We start from the raw sequence: 20,440 nt of genomic DNA on the forward strand, positions 1-20,440 counted from the left end.
CATCCCTTTAAACACTCTAAACTTTTTTTTTTGAACGCTAGAGTTTATGACACAGACTGTATAGTGTAAGTCTTACTACAGATGTTTAACTCTTCCAGAAAGCTACAGTTGAAAACCCTATTTTGTACTTTGATGAATGAAGCAGGTCAGAAAATTGACCAGTTTGAGGACACGAGGCTTTACAGGAGGAAGCAGATGAAACAATTAATGTAGCCCCAGATCTGTCACACAGCTCAGGGAGAAACAGGGGAGAGTGTGTGTGTGTCTACAGAGAGAGAGAGAGAGCGAGAGAGAGACATGGGAGGACAAGGAGAGAGAGACAGAAGGGGAGTGAGATAAAAGGAGAGAGAGACAGGAGTAAAGAGAGATACAGAGAGAGAGAGAATGAGCATGAAAAATAAAAGTTAATCATGTTAACTGGAACATGGAGTTTGAGTCAGATGTGTTTTGTATCCTTGCTTTAGCTCAGTGCACTAAATCATGCACATTGCTAATCTCATGCTGCTAATTATGTGACAAGATCCAAACCACACATTCTTTTATGTTTTTACTTGACATTTCTCACCTGACAGTTCCATCGCACACGGGCTAGGGGTCTCCACCACCATCTCCTCCTCATCACTTCCTCATTTATTCACTGGATATGTACTGTTCATTAGCTCACTGCGAAGTCTTTCCATTTGTATTTATGAGCCTTTCTATCTCTATATAATTAACTCAGTAAATTTACAAATATATATAGAAAGTTTTTTTGTACTATTTTTGTACTGGAGCTACACAGCTAATATAGCTAAGAAGTTGTAAAAGTCTATCTCACTCAAAATCTTTTTCATACACACCCAAATCTCCATATAATTACTTCAAACTACATGGTTAAGGCTCGTAATCTCACTTTCAAACAAACCATACGGGAAAATAAGTAGCACTACGAGTCTACACCTTTAAAGTACAACATGGAATTTTATTCTCATCCACATCACTTTCAGTTTTTAGCTATGACTCCAACTACAAATATTGGGAGTGGGCGGAGTCTAGATACTGAACTGTGCTGAGGAAAAAAGGGCCTCCAAGATGGCTGCTCCAATAACGCTCCAGTGTTCATCTACTGAAGAACTGAAGAACTAAGTACAGTTTGAGACTGATGTTTTATGGAAAACAATTTGGGGCGAGGCAGTTTTTTTTTTAGCTACATTAGCAAAACTGGAAAAGGAAACACGCTTTGGTCGACTGCCTGTAGGATTTGCAGTAAGCGTCAGATTGTGGGTGCTTTTTACTTTTCCTTGTTTTCTTGTTTTCTGTCACATTAACAGTGTTATATATTCTGGTTTCATCCCCAGCCTGCCTGTCTGGATAATAATCATGAACCTCTCTAAATGAAGTCTGCCTTATTGTTCTTTGACTAAAGATATTTTTTTCTGAAGTCATAAATAAAGAATAAAATCTCAGTGATTCCATCCAGCTGCCTCTGTTCCACTTCGATAAGGCGGGGTTTTAACACGCCTGTACGTCCCACGAGAGAATTCTCACTGCTAAATTGCGCTCCTGTGTTCCTGCTGTTATTCACCGAAGTGCACATCGAGGACTCGAACACGAATCCCAGCAGTCACTTTGACACCAACATGCAGGAGCTTTTAGAGGTTTTCTGTAGTCATAAGTATGGAGATAGACGAGGTTCTGTGAAGTGTGATCTCAGCAGGGTGTGTGTGAAGACAGCAGGCTGAATCCGCCACCTTCAGAGGAAGACTAATTCACACAAGCAGCTTAACGACAGACAAAAAAAAAATCTGTGTTCTGAACATTCAAAACAAACACACGATGCTCAGTGACTTGAAATCGTTATGCACCATGGGCTTAACCGTGATTGGTTAGTGTCGCTGTGATTGACAGTGGAGAGCGAGTATGCCCCCCCCCTTCAGAGAGCACTGCCAATTTTGCTGTCTTGACTCCCGGCCAAGGATGGCTGTGGCATCATCGGGACTCGAACTCATGCACTCCCAAAGATTCTGGAAAGTTATTAATGCCAAAGATATTAATATTAATGCGCTCACTTTTGTTTCTATGTTTCTAAGTGCTCACAATCGTTTCTATAGTAACATCTCATTCACAGGGACTTGTACAGCAGAAGCTCCATTTAAACAGATTAAAAAAAGGATAAAAAAATGTAATTATTGATATGTAAGGACGTGTTTATTTATCATTTATGGAAGGAGTCTGCAGTGTCAGAGTTTCATAACAATTGGAGGTAAAATTGGACCATTTTAGCCCTGATCTGTATCTCACTGTGTTTTGAGCTCTGCACTGAATTTAATACTATGAAAATACATTTCTTTAGAAAGTGCTTAAAGAAAAAATGATGTACGCGTCCAACCGCCTCCGGCTTCCCCCTGCTTCCTGGTTCTATGATATTTTTATGTAATAACTGCGATAGATGGTGTATTTCTTTTCATTACAGTCAGACATTCTAACTTTGCAATTAAATTCGCTGCCATAAGCACTCAGAGGCACTTTTCCTGCAGCAATGACGGCTCGTTAACGGTAGGAAAGTAGGCCGAGAAATTAATCTCAATATGCCGAATGAGAATAAATCTCAATAAATGTTCAGTGGCACATCGATTTCTTGTCGCCACTGTGATAAAGGTTATGTTTCAAACACTGAAGGAATAGTTTATCTTCTCTAGGATATTTAAGTCATTTGTAAATGATGAGCACAGGAAACACACACACACACACAGCAGGAGGAGGTGCTGCTGATTTCAGAATTATAATCGCTTTCCTGAGTCTTCATCAGCAGCAGCTTGGCTCATTACACAACAGAGGTGCAAATTAGAAGGGATTTAATTCAAAACGCAGGTTCGTTTTTCACGCACAGCTTGAGGTCTCAGGTTACAATACTAATCTTTTCTAGCCAGTTTGGAAAAATGGTGTAATTCATGGTATAAATTCATAAGATAAATTCATGATATGCTAATCATCTGACCTAATCTACCAGTTTTAGTGCATCATGAATGCTGTACAACATTAATAATAAAACACTGCAATTACCTGGTTGATTTTTTTTTGGTATTTTTTTTTACATATTTTAGTGAAAACATTGGTGTCTGAATGTCTTCGTTAGTTTTGCACTGGAGCTACGAGTGAAGCAAACTGACGAACTCAGAGATGGCTGGTATAAATATGCTAGCAGTGCTAAACCTCTCCCGTCTTTTACGAATAAACACACATCACTGTAAGGTTTTGTTTTTAGTATCCACGTTAGATCATTTGCTCTTAACAAAATGCTTCCTGTCTATGGACTATAAAAGGACAATATACTGTACAGGAGTTCACAGTTGCTTTTTGTGAGGTCTTGCTCATACATTCCCTTGTGTAAGTTCTGAGCCGTTATTCCTGATTTGTAGCCGTATTACTATATCTGTGTTTTGACCCTCTGCCTGTTTATTGACACTGTCTGTTGGGTTTTATTAAAACCTCCAGCATATGGAGACTAAACCATCTCCCCTGTCTCCGCTGTTACAGCGTAATACAGAAGGTTGCGTAACAGTTCATGTAATAGTTTGCCCCACATCATTATTACACATCAGTGAGACCTTGTGATATAATGCATCGCTCAGAACTAACAGTTTCATTGCCGAACTATTGATAGATGTTAGATTTTACAGTACAAGCTCCATTTTAACATAAACAGTTTCACAAAGTGGAATAATCAGCATGTGAATCATGTTTTTTTCACCTATAACCTCCGCCTTCAGACCTCAGGCCACGCCTCTACCTGATGCTGGTGTGGCGTTGCACCAAACTCTTTGCTTCAGACTGTTTTTATCGTTGATGTCCTTTTGTCTGTGTTTAGAAACCACCTCGGCAAGGCTGCTGCACTGGTGTCTATAAGCTTTCATTACGTTAGCCACATTAGCCTCGGAGCGCGGGGCAAAACTAAAGAAACAAACTTCTTAAACTTTCTCATTGTCACATCTACACTTCTTGAAATCCCATGTTAGTTCTAGACTGAACAAACCTTTCTTACTGCACACATAAAAAAAAAAAAATCATAATTGGAGGTCGTCAGAAACGTTTATGAAATGAAGACTAATAATAAATGTGCTGCAAGGCAAATGACAGGCTGTTCTGCAGCGCTGGCCTCATGCTGATGATAAAGTCGTCTATTAGCTAAAGGTCACTGTGCTCAGAATGACGGCCCAGATGGGAAAAATCTCGGCTTGTGACACACTCGGCGTGTGACTGGGTTCTGTATGGGCTCAGTATGGCTGCCTTGAACAAGGTGCAACATGCTAATGAGCATCTGTGACTGTGTGTGTGTGTGTGTGTGTGTGTGTGCGCGTGTTTGCATGCTTAACTATGTTTATAGTGATGCAAGAATCTGAATGATATAACCTCAAAGACATAAGAAGTCAAAAACACGATACACTCGCATTTCAAATGGGAACACTGAGAACACTACTGATGACCAAATAAGCGATATAGATAGCGATATGTGCAAAGACTTTAACATCTTAGCCTGCCAGCACGAAGCCATTCTACATCCTTTTCCTTTGAGTAACACAAGAATAGGTCGATCATATGGAATCTTCTTCGATGAAAACACGACCCCAGCATAATTTGAGGACTTTCTCTATCTGAGAGAAAGAAGAACTTTTTACTGACTGCCAGCAAACATGAAAATGGGTTTACTCTGATTTTCTCCCAGGTTCACCGACCCAAAACACAAAAACACTAACCTTGTGCAGCCAGTAAACACTCTCTGTGATTGCAGAGAAATCCTGCCAAAATATGGTTGGGTTTAGACACACAAGGGTCAGTTACAGAAAATGTGTTAAAAAGTGTTTTATAGCTAAAAAGTAGCACATTGAAATGAGTTTTTCCCCCATTTTTCTCTAAATTTGTTTTTTTAACCAATTTCCACCTACTAGCTAGCTCTCTGCTGTTACACATCAGCTAACAATTGGTGGAGGTTAACACTTGCTTCCTCCGAGACACATGAAGCCAGTCACCTCCATCTTTTTTGATCAGCTGCTCATGCTACATCACAAGGCAGCGTAACACACTCGGAGGAAAGCACTATCCGCCCTCTTCCACATACATGAGCTCATAGACACCCATGATTGGCTAGTGTCACTAGTGTGATTATTAGAAAGTAATACTTTCCCAAACCCCTGGGCGAGTTTGCTCTCTTGCACTCCTAACCATGGATGGCTGCGACATCGCAATCGTCCAATGATAGGATGAATGCTTTTCTGTTGTGCCACTCGGGAGCCCACGTTGACATTTTTTTAACAGCCCAAAGTTTTAACAGCTCAAGTGCAACAAATGCTTGAATGACATTTCAATTTGGGGCCCATTTGTAAACATACGCTCTCTCCAAGGCCTCAGTTCTGGCTGTGTTCTGGCAGCCAGATGTGGGCCGGATGAAGCGATGAATACTCATTTGCTATACATATGGTCGATTAGGATTGGATTTTGGTTGGTTAGAGGACATCAGCTGGATAAAGATGTGTTGAAATGGAAATAAAAAAAGAGAAGAGATGTCTCCTTTTCAAGCAAAGCAACCTTTCCTCAAACAATTTCCACAAAAGTCATATTTCAATAGGTCAAGAATATGTCATGGTAGCCCCAGGTCAGTGGTGTTAGTAGGGCTAGCGAGCTAGATCAGTAGTACAAAAAAGTATGACAAATGTATTTTAATACTACATTTACACTAGCAAGTGTACAGCATATAATTAGCATAAAAATACTATTATACTGTAAAAGTCATGAGACCAAAGTTATCTATTTTGAAAGAAAAAAAAAACAGTTAAATGTGGACTAAACACAAGTAGGAACTGAATTTGTGAGTATAAGTTTCATCTTTACCAACAACGTGATTGGTTCTTTTGACTGATGGGTGGGACTTACACAATCCAGTCGACATTATGGGCAGTATGAACTGTCCCATTTATATTTCGAACTGTGGGGTGATGATTATGTTTCACCTGTCAGTGGTCTGTATAATTAGCTCCTCCCACATGTCCTTGTATGGCATCCAGTACTTAATTCAGGTATGGCTCACTTGCAAATGGAAACAAAGATAATGTGGGATTATGAATTTGTTACCGTGCCAAAAAAATACTATACACATCGTGGATAATGTCTACCTCTCAGAAACATGCTACTGACTAAAATGTTGCCAGAACCTCATGAAGTGACATGGATACACAAGCAGAGGAGGGGTAGCTAGAAAAGGATGATAATAAGGTCCACTAAAGAGGCAGCAGGAGGAAGAAGGGAGCACAGCGGTTCCACCTCACAGCATCCACCGCTGACATTTTCCTCTCACAAAGAAACAGAAGAGTCCAGGAGCTACTGAGGCAAAACCCAAAAAGCCAAACCTCAGCAGGGTCTACTGGAGAGAAAAAGAGCGAAAGAGAGAGAAGGAAACCAGGAAATGAAAAGAACAAGCGATGAAGAGATGATACCCATGGAGAGGTTTAGCAGAGAAAAAGATGCAAAAAGGAGGAACTCAGACAGAAAGAGACAAAACAATGACATCCTGATTGATGCAAAGTGATTTAGCATGGAGTGCTTGACTACAGGATGGTTAAAGAGAGAGACAGAATAAAATGAGTAGATGAATACAGAAGACAAAAAGGGGTGAAAGGTGAAAAAACAGAAGAGAGAAAGGATGAATTGTGTACGAGAGGAGTGTGTTAGCTAGCAAGAGAAAAACAGAGAGACACCCACAAAGGAGGGAAAAAAAGAAAAGCTAATGAATGAGAGAGGAGAGATGGAGAGAGAGTAAGAGAGAGAGAGAGAGAGAGAGAGAGAGAGATGCATGGTGTGAAGTAGGTGATGATTGAGTGAGATGGATGTGATAAATCTCATGACCACCAACACCCTTCAGCTCCTCTGCACATCACACACACACACACACACACACACACACAATGCAAATGAAATGTTATTGTTTACAAATGAGACCACAGCGACGTTAGGTCAAAAGGTGTTGATAAATTTCCTATAACAGCAGCTCTGACAGTAGTGCAGCTGCAAATCACAGGTTTATATTAATATTAATATTAATGTGCTTGTTCTAATCTTATTTTAACATTTATGGAAGGAGTCTCTGACTTTATAACAGTCAGAGGTAACGCTGTAAATTGAACTGACATCTTCAGGACAGAGGAGTTTGCGGTTTCTCGGTAACATGACAAGCTGCATTTTTTGTCTTATTAACTTCATTAGAGAGAAAAAAGAGATGCTGGGGAGGGAACGACTGTTTAAGTGAGAAGAGGAACTAACTTATTTCACAGATGTTCCACAACTAAAAATGACGTATCATTCTTTAAAAAAAATTTAATCATTTCAAATAAGTGTGGTATAATAGGAATAAAACACTTTGGGATGGGATTGTAACAGTAACTCCGCTTAATCACACCACCGTCACACAAAATATTTTACACTGTACTTATTTTATTGCTCTGGCTTACACTTTTATACACCATTGAAACAACACATAAATGATGTAAGGATGCAGAACACCCATAATGCGCTTTGTACTTTGCAGGGCTTTAAGGAGTAGGGTGTGTGTGTGGTTTTTTTCCATGGAGAGGCATGAAGAGTGTATGAAAACAAGTGTTGAATTTTCAATGACAGGTCTGACACTGGGTCTGGGTTAACAAGCAGAAAATCCCTTAAAACACTTCAGTGTTAGTCTCCTCCTATTAGTCTACTTTTTCCTCCTCTTTTCCTCGCTGTCATGAGCTGCTTTACATAACTCCGATTCCCTTCTGTCCGCCGGAGCACTAAAGGAAGCTTCAGGATAAAAATACAGCTGTGTGTGAACAGAACGTTTCCTCTCATGCACCAGTTTAATTGGCTCTCTTCTGTACATTTGTAGCAGTAAGGTATATGGGTCAGTGTGTATCTAAAATCTGTACACATTAGTGCACAGTGAAGAGTGAAAACACAGAGAAGAGTTCTTTACTGAGGCATCACAGTGACCTGTTTAAACATCTCCAGCTGAAAATTCGCTGATTTACATTTTATTCTTGTGTTTTGTGTAATAATGTAATCCTCAGTGAATATACAGCAAGGTTTAAATTGGTGACTAATTCTTTGAGAATGCTCAGATCATATGCATGCTTCCGAGGGTTTTTTTTAGTACGAGAGAAGACGAGCAGCAGCATTATACATTTCAGAAGGTTACACACATCAGAGCTCAGCTTGTTTCTCTATAGTCAATTATCTTAACAGCAACCAATTACTAATCTAGTCATGTATTTTTACATTGTCCTATCAACTTAAAATCTGTAAAACTAGATAAAATACTGTTTATAATAGATACAGATTATAAACAGATATTCTACAGATATATCTAATCTATCTGTGCATGTATTTTATGATTTTTTTTAACATTACTATATAAAGGTTTCTACGTAATGATAAAGTGTGCATTCACCCATTTTTACAGTCAAACAAATAAAATAAATAAAATACAAGGAAGTAACAGGAACAATCCTCCACACTTCGTAGGTTTAGATATGAAAATGCGCCAAAGAGCAACACTGACCTCTAGTGGCTGAAAGTAGAATCGCGAGTAAAGCTTAGATTAAAACAGATCAAAATAGAAAGGTCAATGATTCTTCTGCTGTTCAGTCTGTAGGCTTTTTATCTATTATATGAAGGTTTGTTTGTATATACTATTTGTCGTATGGCTGTGTGTTCGTTCTGCGACCTTTTTTGGACCTTTTTATTCTCCCAGTTTTTACTTCACTGAATTAAGTGCAGAACATGTAACATCATCATTACAGCCACAGCTTGGGTAAGTGCATGTGGGATGAAATGTGACTTCCATGAAACGTGATCAGGCAGAAGACAGAAAATACTCACAGTTTGTCTCTGATTGTCATTTTTGTGTCTTCAATGAGATACACAGTGCCGAAACTTCCCCTGCCGAGTCTCTGCTGAATGACGTATCTGTTGGCCAGCAGAGGATGAGGATGAGGATGATGAGGATGAGGATGATGAGGATGAGGATGATGAGGAGACTCAGCTTCCAGTTCACGGAATTTAGGCATGGTGTCCAAATCTACACCTAGGGCAGTAGTGTACATAGATAGTGTCCTTAAAAACAAAAAGGTGAGGATGGCCCAACCCTTTAGCAGTTTTTTTTTTCAAGGGTATCTCACCTGATCATTCTCCATATTGAAATTAAAAGCACAACAACAACAAAAATTATATCCAAAAAGACACTGATCATAAATACTGAACTGGCTGGATGTGATCAGGTTCTGTTTTAGAGTTTAAGTGATGCAAGTTATCAAATTCATATACTACTCCAGAAAATGTGCCAGGTTTTAAAAGGTTTAAAGCACAGAGTGTAAAGGAGCTTCATGTGTGAATAAGACGTTCCTGCTTAAGGCTAAGTTACTTTACTGCGTTTTATTTTCTTAAACTTTTCAACTAAACCGAACGGAAACAAAATTAGGCATCAGATGTTCATAAGATTATGGAGCTTGTTTTTGTTTAGAACAGATTTACCTGTGAGTTAAGCGTGTGCTGCTTCCGCGTGTTGGCCTCGTTGTCATGGTTACGCTTAAAGGGGCGGCGCCAAAAACGACCAGGTGGAAATGGAGGGTGTGTTTTGATTTCATTTCAAAACAAAAATAGATGAAAAGTAAAATTAAAATAAACAAAAATATCGCTGATTGGACTGAACGGCCCCCCCAACAAAAAAAAGTGATGTAGTGGATGTTAAAATTCAGTTTCAACACACTGATCAGTTTACATTTAAACACTCAAAAGCTCAAAGCTTTATTAACTTTCATATAGACATCTATTTTAGACATGCTAATATTTCTGCACAATAATCTTTATTTTAAGTCTAGAGCTTAAGATTTAATGTTTTAAACAAGACACTACAGGCGAACATATTATTTTATTGAATCCCCCCATACATTTATGCATGCAAATGAGGCGTATTTATGCAAATGTATGCTTTTTTTTTTTTTTTTTTTTTATTAAATATGCAAGAATTTGCATACTTGATAAAATTTTAAAAAGCCTAATCTTTTAATGTTGTTAGAGGTAATTTTTTTTCCATTAAAAAGACGTTTTACATAAAAATTTGAAAATTATTTCTTGATTGTTTAATCACAAAATTCCATGCATAGTTCTAAAAATATATTTTATGCAATATTTCAGTTCAACAATAACAACCATTTTTGGAAATTCCTCAGCAATATCTTTCTGAATAGTGATATGATATATAGTGATATATAGTGAATGTATATATTTTCATGAAGTCAGAACGTCTTGGTTGTGAATATAGAAAAAAAAAAGAATAGAAAGATGGATAGATAGAGATGGATAAAATGTGGATTTATATGTTTCCGCTCTAGTTAGTGTGATTTATAAGAAACTGGCATGTAGGCTATATCACATAATGACACATAAATCGACGTATATCCGGAATATTTCAGCTTTTCACTGATATATGGCATTATACAACTGTGAAGTGGGCGGAGCTTAAAAGAATAAAAACGTCTCACCTTACAGGAAAGACTGAATGACAGTAAAGACATCTGAGTAACCCTGATTAACTGTGAGCTTGTTAACAAAGCACAGCAAATCAAAAGAAAAAAAGAAAAAACCTGCACAGTGAACTTCCTGAATAGTTTAATAACAAGAAAACATGTATTTTGACCCTCGATATGATTCAGAGTGTGATTTAAAGTGCAGAGATGACCGGACATATGAAGCGTGCTTCCGTTTTCAGCCACTAGAGGTCAGCATTGTTCTTTGGCGCACTAGATCACTTTACCTCGCATCTTAGATTTTAAAATATGAAAGATTGCTTCTTTTATTTGTTATCTCCTGTATCTCAAGAGAAACTGTTACACACTAAAACTGTTTTTCTGAAAAATCAGCACACTATGTTCTGCTTTATTGCTTACTTTATCCTTTACTCTGTACCTTATTTAGAACCATTCGACTGAAAATAGTCTACACAGGATCTCAAACATCCAAATGTGACATTTTTTAACTTGGAATTTCAAATGTATTAAATTATTATAGAAATGTATTCAGAAATCTCCCATTATTACTGTCTAGAACAACTTGGAATCAAACCGAAGTCTTACATAATAAAGGAAGTGCAATTTATTACTCACTTCAGCATTTCAAAATAGTGTGTGTGTGTGTGTGTGTGTGTGTGTTTTAACGTCTTTCAACACAAAGCTGAGTTCTTACTGAAGAAGAGATGAAGATGCTGCACTTGGCTACGATTCTGCTCACGCTGTCTGGTATGAAACATCATCTCACTCTTACACACAATTATTGTTCAGAGTTTTAACTGTTTACTGATTGGTGTTACGGTGCATTCACTCATTTACTGGCAAGAAAAAACATAAAATGCTATTAATATACTATTAAGTACAATATGTGTTATGCATGAAGGCATTATAAGTAGTGTATATAACACATCACTCAGCTTGCATAGTGTATTGTGTTTACACTTTTTATTTTTTTTGGAAATTATGTTGAGCTTTAATGAAAAAGCATACCACTTATTAAGTAAGAGAAAGGAAGTGAATTTATACTGTATCCTTGTCATTAATGTGTATAGATTTTTGACAGACATATTTATATTTATTCATATTTAACATATTTACAGTAATTTATAAGTTGTCTGTGAACGCTATATAAAATTGCAGAACTGGAAAAAGTCCTGAGAAATTATATTCAATTGAAAGTATGTTTTTAACTGATGAAATTAATGTCATGTTTTCAGGCAGAAACTAACTTTTAATATTTCTTTTATTAATTCTAAAATTGTTGGGAGATTTTACGTCATTTTGCTGCTCATGTGCATGAATCATGCTACATAGTTTGTTAATGAAGTAATCAGAAGTAAAATATCCTGTAAATATTAACCATTAGCTAGAATTTGACTTGCTGATTAGTCAATTATTTTAGCTACTGGAATTGATGCTAGTCTAAACTGGCATAAGCAAAGAAAACATGGTTAAATATAAGCAGTTAATGTTAGCAAATTAGCGAAACTTAACTCAATTTACCTGCTTTTTTAGATTCAATTTATGAGTTTATGCCTTCTAGGGCGGTAAAGGAAAAGCCTTACTTTATACGAGTCTTTGTTCACTCCATTATGTTGAAATATTTTACTGAGGTAGGGCCTGGGCCACTCATCCTCAAGTACCACGCTGCAGTCCAGTGGATTATCCACACGGCCAGCTATAGCGCTAACCACATTGTGCAGCATGATGAATTAGCATGGTTCGTGATTACTGATGAACATAACTGGATGATTTCAACTGAAATCATGCCCAGGAGCCCATTGTATTGATGTATAGCATGTAGTTATTGACTGGATGAGAGAACAAGAGACCTTTGAGATTAGAAATGAGGACTTTGAAAGAATAAAATAAAAATGTAAGAAGTAAAAAGTAACTTTTTTTCTCTGAAATGTAATTACATACAAGTACAAATATACAATTTCTGTAATGCTCAGGTACAAATACACCAAAAAAAATGCTCAAACATAACCAAAAAGCTTTGCTGTTCCAATACTTACAGTGTATTATGTGAATAATTTATAATGCATAGTAAACATTGCTACAATGTGTAGTGTATGTTCATAAATAATTATAATAGTGTGTATAATGCTTTATAAATGCACTATAATGTGTTATGAATGTGCTTATAGTTGATTATAGACATCTTCCTTCACAGAAAATGTGCATAGTGTGTTTTGTATTCATTATAACACATTATGAAGGTATTATAGATATGATTTCTGTGGAAAGTGTTACCATAATATACATTTAATATTTATTAAATATTTATAATATAATACTAATAAGTATATATGGCAGTATATGTATAGAGATACACATGAAGGTGTAAGATATGAAGCTTGTTCTTCACTTTTTCATCTGCACTGATTTTTCTACACTTATTTTGCAGGTGTTCTCACTCAGAGCAGTGATTGGGGTGTGAAATATCCCGATAAGCCGATCTGTGCTGTGAGAGGATTCAGTGTCTCCATTCCCTGTAGTTATTATTATCCACAGCAAAATTATCAGGTGGTACAAATGCTTTGGTGCTCAATGAACTCAAACAAAGATAAGTGTCATGTCCCACCGTATGTCTATAGCAGCTCATCAAACACCAAGTCAGACTTTGAGTACGCTGGAGACGACAAATCAAACTGCACTTTGTTAATCCACAATCTACAGTTCAGTTATTCTGGAGAGTACAAATTCAGATTTATGACTAATGTGAGCGGTTTCAGTTGGACAGGTCTTCCTGGAGTGATTCTACAAGTGGCAGGTGAATTTTCCATTGGATAGTTTAGACTTCATAATCTGCATGTTTATGAAATAAGTCTTGGGTTTAAAAGTCTGATTCCACTGTTCATGACTATGTTTATTATATTAACATAAAATGGTGCAGCATTTTCTTCTTGGCTCTAGCTGTAATTACACAGAGATTTTCATCAATTCTATGTTCTACTGTTTCTAATTTCAGCCAAATTTCAATTTTTATGTGTCATCCATGTAACACCACAGAAACTAGCTCATGAGCTCTCTTAGAGTGTGACAGCTGTCGCCAAGTCTTTAATCTTGTTTCAAGATTTTATATTTTTAACACAGGAATGTCTTAATGTCCTCCAAATGTCCTTTTTAAAAACAAGGAGCAATAAGAATAATTATCATTCAGCATTTTTGCACTTTGCAATGTTAGTCAGTAAGCTAAGATATCCTCGCAGTTCCGAATTTAATTCTTTTCAAAGACACACACTTCAAGTCAACTTCAAGGCCCATAGGGCTTAATTCAAAGTCCAAAAATTACATCAATATTTACATGGGGAAAGGTCCTCATATTCAGAGTAGGGTTACGCAGCTGCTTCGGTAGATTTTCTGGGCTTCATTTTCAGATTAAAATCACCGATATGTAGCTTGTGCTTTCAAGGTTGCCTGATTTTTCTTAAGTAGAAGTGTCCGAGACTCACTCATTTAAGTTATGTTATGGCCCCTAATGAATTTAGTCAACAACACACACCATTTTGGTTATACAAAACAGTTTATGGTGGTGGATTCAGACTTTAGGATGTGACAGTATTATGATTATTAACACCCTCTCAGTCCTGATTCACTGACGTGGAGTCTTTCCTGCTCTCTGAAAAAGATTTAAAGGTGTCACTAATCAGGCTCAGTGGAAACGGAACCCTTAAACAAGGAGACTCATTAAATCTGACGTGTGATGTGAAGTGCACACACAGTTCCTCACAGTTTGTGTGGTCTAAGAACAACGAGCAGTTAAATACATCAGGACCCGTTCTTCACTTTCCTGCTCTAACCGTGAGGGATTCTGGGAATTACACCTGCACTTGGAAAACCAATGAGGTGTCAGGATCTGAAACGATCAGCCTTCAGGTCGAGGGTGGGTCCATCTGCTCACAACATTCCTGAATGTCTTGAGTGAAATAAAGTGACGTATTCAGATAAATGTTCAAATATTAATTAAATGTTGTTGTTTTCTTTTTAACAGGTAAATCATCTGCAACAGATCAGTCAATCTGGATCTTTGTTTTTGTGACAACTGGAATGATTTTTATCGTCTTAGTCATCCTAGTAGCTGTGATTTACAACAGGAGGTAAAACTCTGCATATTTCCATACATTACAATCTATAAAGTCTTAAAAATAGTCACATTCTTATCAATGTGTATTTTGTGTCTCTTACATGAGTTTGTGTGTGATTGCAGGTGCGTCCACACTGAGCAGCTGAAGGAGGAAGATTCAGACATTTACACCACAGTACAGTACAATACATTCACCATGAACTGATCACACTTTCACTCCAAAGTTACTTCATTCCAGACTTCTGCATGTCAATTTCCCCTGAGAGCAGAAAGCAAAAAGACATGAGCTCCTTATTTCTCCATAGCAATTTCATAAACTATCATGGAGCGATCTATAATGAATTAATAAACCTGTGTGTGTGTGTGTGTGTGTGTGTGTGTGTGTTGTAAAATACTGAGTGATGGTCTGGTGAAGGCGGAGTTACTGTTACCACCCTGAAGTTGATTATACTCCTACAACAGCATGACCCACAAGCATTTTATTCCTCTAATTTCCCCTTTTTTATTGTGTTAAAGAATGACACATTATACTCTTTTAATTACATTTAATGTTATGGAACATCTGCAAAACAAGTTCGTTCCTGTTCACATATATGTTACAGCAGCTACAAACAGTCATTCCCTCACCAGCCTCTCTTTTTTCTTTCTCTTGAAGTTAATTAAAAAAAAAAAACGCAAAGCGCAAACTCCTCTGTCCTGAAGATGTCAGAAAACTTAAAGTTAAAGTGCTTGACACTGGAGACTCCTTCCATAAATGTTGAATAAACGACTCCTCATAGAAAACTTCACCATATCAACAATTACACACGTTTATTAATTGGTTTATATTACTGTGAATGACCTGTTACTATAGAAACGATAATGTGTTAGAACAAGTGCATTAATATTAATATAAACCTGTGATTTGCAGCTGCACTTTTGTCAGACCTGCTGTTGTAGAAAATTATTCAACACCTTCTGACCAATCACAATCCAGAATACAAAAGCACTATGGTGTCACGTTGGTTTAGAAACTACTGTGCTACTGATACTGAGCTTCAGGTTTATGATCGCTTACTGTTTAATGAGTCTTCGTATCTTTAATTTTATGTAATAGCTTTTCATATTATTGTTGTATAGAGTAACTTAAATACGAATCGAAGCTAAATTTGTATTTGAGTCTTGGCTATATCATGTAACATGCATCGACATCAACAATAATTAACTCTGGAAACTGGAGTCACATATGGAGCTGAAATTGCTTCATGGCATTAAAGGCATCAAAATGGCATCAAGATGAAAAAGGAAGTGGCTCCCGAGTGGTGCATCAGAAAAGTGTTCGCCCTGTTGTCCTTCCATGGCCGGGAACGATGGCTCTCTCTCTCTCTCTCTCTCCCCTGTCAATCACAGCAACACTAGTCGTTCATGAGCGTCTGTGAGCTCATGAATGTGGAAGTGGCTGGATAGCACTTTCCTCCTCTGTTACACCACCCTATGACGGTGCATGAGCAGCAGTTTGGTCGACTGGAAGCACGTGTTAGCCTTCGCCCTTCCTGGTTGGAAGCTGTCATGTGATAGGGGGAGCTGCCTGATTGGTATGAATTGGCCAAAACTAAATTAGGAGAGAATTCGGAAAAATAAAATAATAATAAAAATGAAGAAGGAATATAATTATCGGTATGCTGGATGTCCAGAGTCTTCCAGTACATACATATGTAAGGTAGACCTTTCTAAAAATGTCTTAAAGATGCAGATTACAGTTGCTCCCTTTTTTCTCTCTCTTGAAGTTAAAAAAAGAGGGAAGTATTTCATCAAAGTGTGAAAGTGTTTCTTAAGCTGCTGCAGATTCCGTTGTTTCTCTGCAAGATGTTACGCAGATTGGAACAAGATAAAATATGTCATAACAGGAAATATAAAAACTATTCTACATAAATGGCAGTAAATAAAATATCTACAGTAAAGGTACTCTTGGTGATATTTACATGAGGTTTTGTGCAACTTAAGATATAAGTATTGATGACAGTTAACTTGCTATAGTTATTATGTTCAGTGTTGAATTAATGTGTTTGTCTGCTATGGCTTGACTTTCATGTGAATAAAGGTTATTATTATTTATTAAATTGACTCCTCCAGTCTCTAGGCTGATCTTTAGGAAATTATATCAATGCTTCTGTTTGATGATCGACTGATAATTTCTAGATCTTATTAAATCGGAAATCAAATGATCGAGCACTATAAATTGATCAACACTGCCCTCTAGTGGCTGAAGCGCCACTGAAGCTCTATCAGATATGATAGATAGATAGATAGATAGATAGATAGATAGAGCAAGTAAGAAATATTCAAGAGTATTAAAAATAAGCATTTTCAGTAAAAAAATAAAAAACAAATAAATAAACATAAGAGTATAAATTATAAAATAAATATAACTGTATAAACGGCAGTTCTCTGAGTGACAGTGCAGTGGTAAGAGTGGATCTGCAGCAAAGTCTGTATGATCAGCATTATTATTCATTATTAATGAATTAGAAGGCAGTGCAGTAAACAGAATGCCACCAAGTGCAACACATCATTTAAGGAATAGGCTGAAATGCACAATAATGCCTCGGCCCAGTGGTGTGATCCCTGCTGGTAAGAACGACCTCCTTTACTGTTCCTTGCTACAGTGGAGCTGAACGAGTCTCTTACTGAAGGAGCTCCACTGTTTGACCAGTAGGTGATGGAGGGGATGGGATTCATTCTGCAGGATGGATAATAGTTTATTTCATGTCATCCTTTTCATGATCACCTCAAAACTGTCCAGAGATCATCCCAAAACAGAGCCAGCCTTCATCAGTTTGTTGAGCTTCCTTGCTTCTCTGGCTCTAATGCTGCTTCCCCAGCATACTGGTGCAAAGAAGACAGCGTTCACAATAACAGACTAGCAGCAGATCTCCAGCATCTTACTGCAAACATTAAAGGACTATATTCACTAAATGGAGGAATTCTGCAGTGTTACTGATAGATATGAATTATTTTATGACCTGTAGACTGTTCCTACATGTCTCCTGATGAAGCAGAAAAAGGTCAAAATATTTCTGCTCTTATTAAACTTTCAGTTGTGAAAATTATTTTTATAACAGCTGAAGTGAGTTTCAACATCTCAGTCATCTTAGGAGCTGTGATTTAAAACAGAAGGTAAAACTCAGCATATTTTTATACAATACAACCTATACAGTCAAAAAACGATGTAAAAATATTGTGAAACCAGTGTCTCACTAGCTTGTGATTTTGATGTTACAAGCTGTATGGCCAAACTGTTAATGTTACAGCAATTCATGTGTGATTTGTGCTTCATAAACAGGTTTCTGTGTGAGTGCAGGAGGGTCCAGGCTGAACAGCAGAAGGAGGACGACTCTGATATCCATGCTAATGTCCAATAGCAACGAGCTGATCACACTTTCACACCTCACGCTCAACTTCAAGCCTGTGAATTTCCTGTGCAAGCTGAAAATAAAAAGGTTACACATCATATTTACTTCCTGAGTGTTGCATTTGAGCTTACTTTCATGATAGACAACTTATCTAATTATTACATTTATTGTAATTTCAGTCATGGAGCAATTAAAAATTTTTCTGCTGATTGTAATTTACTCCAACCACATTTATACAATATTAGACCATCTGTATAATTTTAATACAACTGATACACCAATCTAACACAGCTCTGAAACAGAAACCAACTCACACTTGACAAGTATTAATTTCATCTTATCAAAATATTTTTTTCTGCAACTTTCTGTAAGTTGATTATATTTTGCTTATTGTAATTATTTTTTAATTTATACATATATATATATATATATATATATATATATATATATATATATATATATATATATATATATATATATATATACACGTATGTACACACATACAGAAACACATACGCTGTAATAAATAATATTTTATATGTTCCAAATGGTTGAGTATGTTGATCCCATGTAGTATAATAACAATACTTCACTATATTATAATACAACTCTGAATATCCATCCATCTATCTTCTGTACCACGTATCCTACACAGGGTCATGGGGAGCCTGGAGCCTATCCCAAAGAACTTGGGGCACAAGACGGGGGACACCCTGGACCATCACAGGGCACAATCTGGAAATGCCAGTAAGCCTACAATGCATGTCTTTGGACTGAGGGAGGAAACCAGAGTACTCAGAGGAAACCCCCAAAGCATGGGGAGAACATGCAAATTCTGCACATGCAGGGTGGAGGTGGGATACGAACCCCCAAGCTGGAGGTGTGAGGCAAACGTCCTAACCACTAAGCCACTGTACTGCCAGCATTTATTTTCTTGATGAATACTTTTACTTTTATTAAAGTGAATTATTACTACAGTAGCAGTACTTTTACTCAAATCAGTGTGTTTTGTACTCTTATACTGCATAGTTGTTGTTTTTTTTTAATCATATCAATAAACAAGACAGTAAACAGCAAAAATATCTGGTTTATCCTGGGAAAATCCACAGACTCAACTTGCTGCTTCCCAAATGATAGTTTAATAACAGCAGAAACATTTACTACTTCTACTTCTATTTCTACTTCTTGTATAAATAAAAATTTCTGCTTCATGATTCATGCTTCTATTTCTACTGCTACTTCTTTTCTACTTCACCAGGAGATATGCAGAATCGGACTACAGGTCAAAAATTAATTCACATCTGTCAGTAAAATTGCAGAAGTTCTCCAAGTAGTGAATAGAGCTTCAGTAGCGCTTCAGGCTTCAGCCACTAGAGGGCAGTGTCCATCAATTTATAGAGCTCGATCACTTTAATTCCGCTACAGCATAGAAATCATAGACATCACACAGAAACATTATAAATTAATTTCCTAAAAGATCAGACTAAAGACTAGAGGAGTCAGTTTAATAAATAATTAAAAAAAACTTTATTCAGTCGAGCCATAGCAGGCAAACACATTAACAATGAACATAATGACTACAGCAAGTCCACAGCTATACTGTTACACATTACCTTAACTTGCACAGTACCTTATGTAAATATGACCAAGCGTACCTTTACTGTATATATTTGTATTTACCACCACTGTTGTTTATGTAAAATGGTTTTTATAATTCCAAATTTTTCACATTTTAAAAAAAAGTTCCATCTTGCATAGTATCTTGCACCATTTTTTAAACAATGTCAATATTTTGTTTCGTATTATTTATCCATTATGGTCTTCTGCAGAATCAGTAAGAATGTGCAAAATAAGAATTTCATTGTACAAGGAACACTTATGCATTTGACAGTGAAGTTCTTGAATCTGGATTAAACAGTAACACACCTGCTCTTTCACTCCAGTTTCTGTTGATCAGTTTCTTACTGTTGACTTAGAAGTGTTACATGATATAGCCATGGTTCAGCACACATTCAGCTTTAAGGTTTACATGCAGAATCATAAATTCATTCATTAACTTTTATCTTTAAGTTACTCTACACAGCAATAAGCAAAAAAGCAGGAAAAACTATTACATTAACTTCAAGATGCAAAGATTCTGTAAAGCAGTAAGTGATAAAACTGAAGCTCAGTATCAGAAGCACTTGTTTCTAAACCAACCTTATACCACAGCGCTGCTGAATTCTGGATCCTGATTGGTCAGAAAGTGTTGATTAATTTTCTATACCAGCAGCTCTGACAATAGTGCAGCTGCAAATCACAGGTTTATATTAATGCACTCTTTCTCATACATTATCGTTTCTATGGTAACAGCTCTTTCACAGAGACTCTCCACATAAACAGACTAAAAATAA

General features: G+C 36.9%; 2 protein-coding genes across 5 annotated transcripts in view; one reads left to right on the top strand and one right to left on the bottom strand.

The window, feature by feature from the left end:
• The window catches only part of nek11 (NIMA-related kinase 11), a 54,455-nt gene extending 44,860 nt beyond the window's left edge, over window positions 1-9,595 (bottom strand). For 3 of the 4 annotated variants that reach the window (XR_008300737.1, XM_053227968.1, XM_053227969.1), the window contains exons 1-2: window positions 9,180-9,517; window positions 8,881-9,085 (exon numbers count right to left, since the gene is read on the bottom strand). Coding sequence is in view for 2 of the 4 variants with exons in the window: in XM_053227968.1 (XP_053083943.1) it covers window positions 8,881-9,068 (188 nt within the window). In the remaining 2 variants the exon portion in view is untranslated. The other variant, XR_008300738.1, reaches the window with a different exon arrangement.
• A 1,617-nt stretch (window positions 9,596-11,212) lies between these two features.
• LOC113525078 (uncharacterized) lies at window positions 11,213-15,122 on the top strand. Its single transcript, XM_053227974.1, has 5 exons — window positions 11,213-11,294; window positions 12,976-13,341; window positions 14,200-14,454; window positions 14,563-14,668; window positions 14,779-15,122. The coding sequence occupies exons 1-5, from the start codon at window positions 11,252-11,254 to the stop codon at window positions 14,858-14,860; spliced, it is 852 nt and encodes a 283-aa protein (XP_053083949.1). The 5' UTR covers window positions 11,213-11,251; the 3' UTR covers window positions 14,861-15,122.
• The last annotated feature ends 5,318 nt before the right edge of the window (window positions 15,123-20,440 follow it).

Source organism: Pangasianodon hypophthalmus, chromosome 22, assembly GCF_027358585.1.
Source record: "Pangasianodon hypophthalmus isolate fPanHyp1 chromosome 22, fPanHyp1.pri, whole genome shotgun sequence".
NCBI lineage: Eukaryota > Metazoa > Chordata > Actinopteri > Siluriformes > Pangasiidae > Pangasianodon > Pangasianodon hypophthalmus.

Coding starts and splice junctions, on each gene's coding strand:
- LOC113525078 (XM_053227974.1), top strand. CDS start 11,252: ATGAAGATGCTGCACTTGGCTACGATTCTGCTCACGCTGTCTG. Junction 11,295..12,975: donor GATTCTGCTCACGCTGTCTG/GTATGAAACATC, acceptor CTTATTTTGCAG/GTGTTCTCACTCAGAGCAGT. Junction 14,669..14,778: donor GCTGTGATTTACAACAGGAG/GTAAAACTCTGC, acceptor GTGTGATTGCAG/GTGCGTCCACACTGAGCAGC.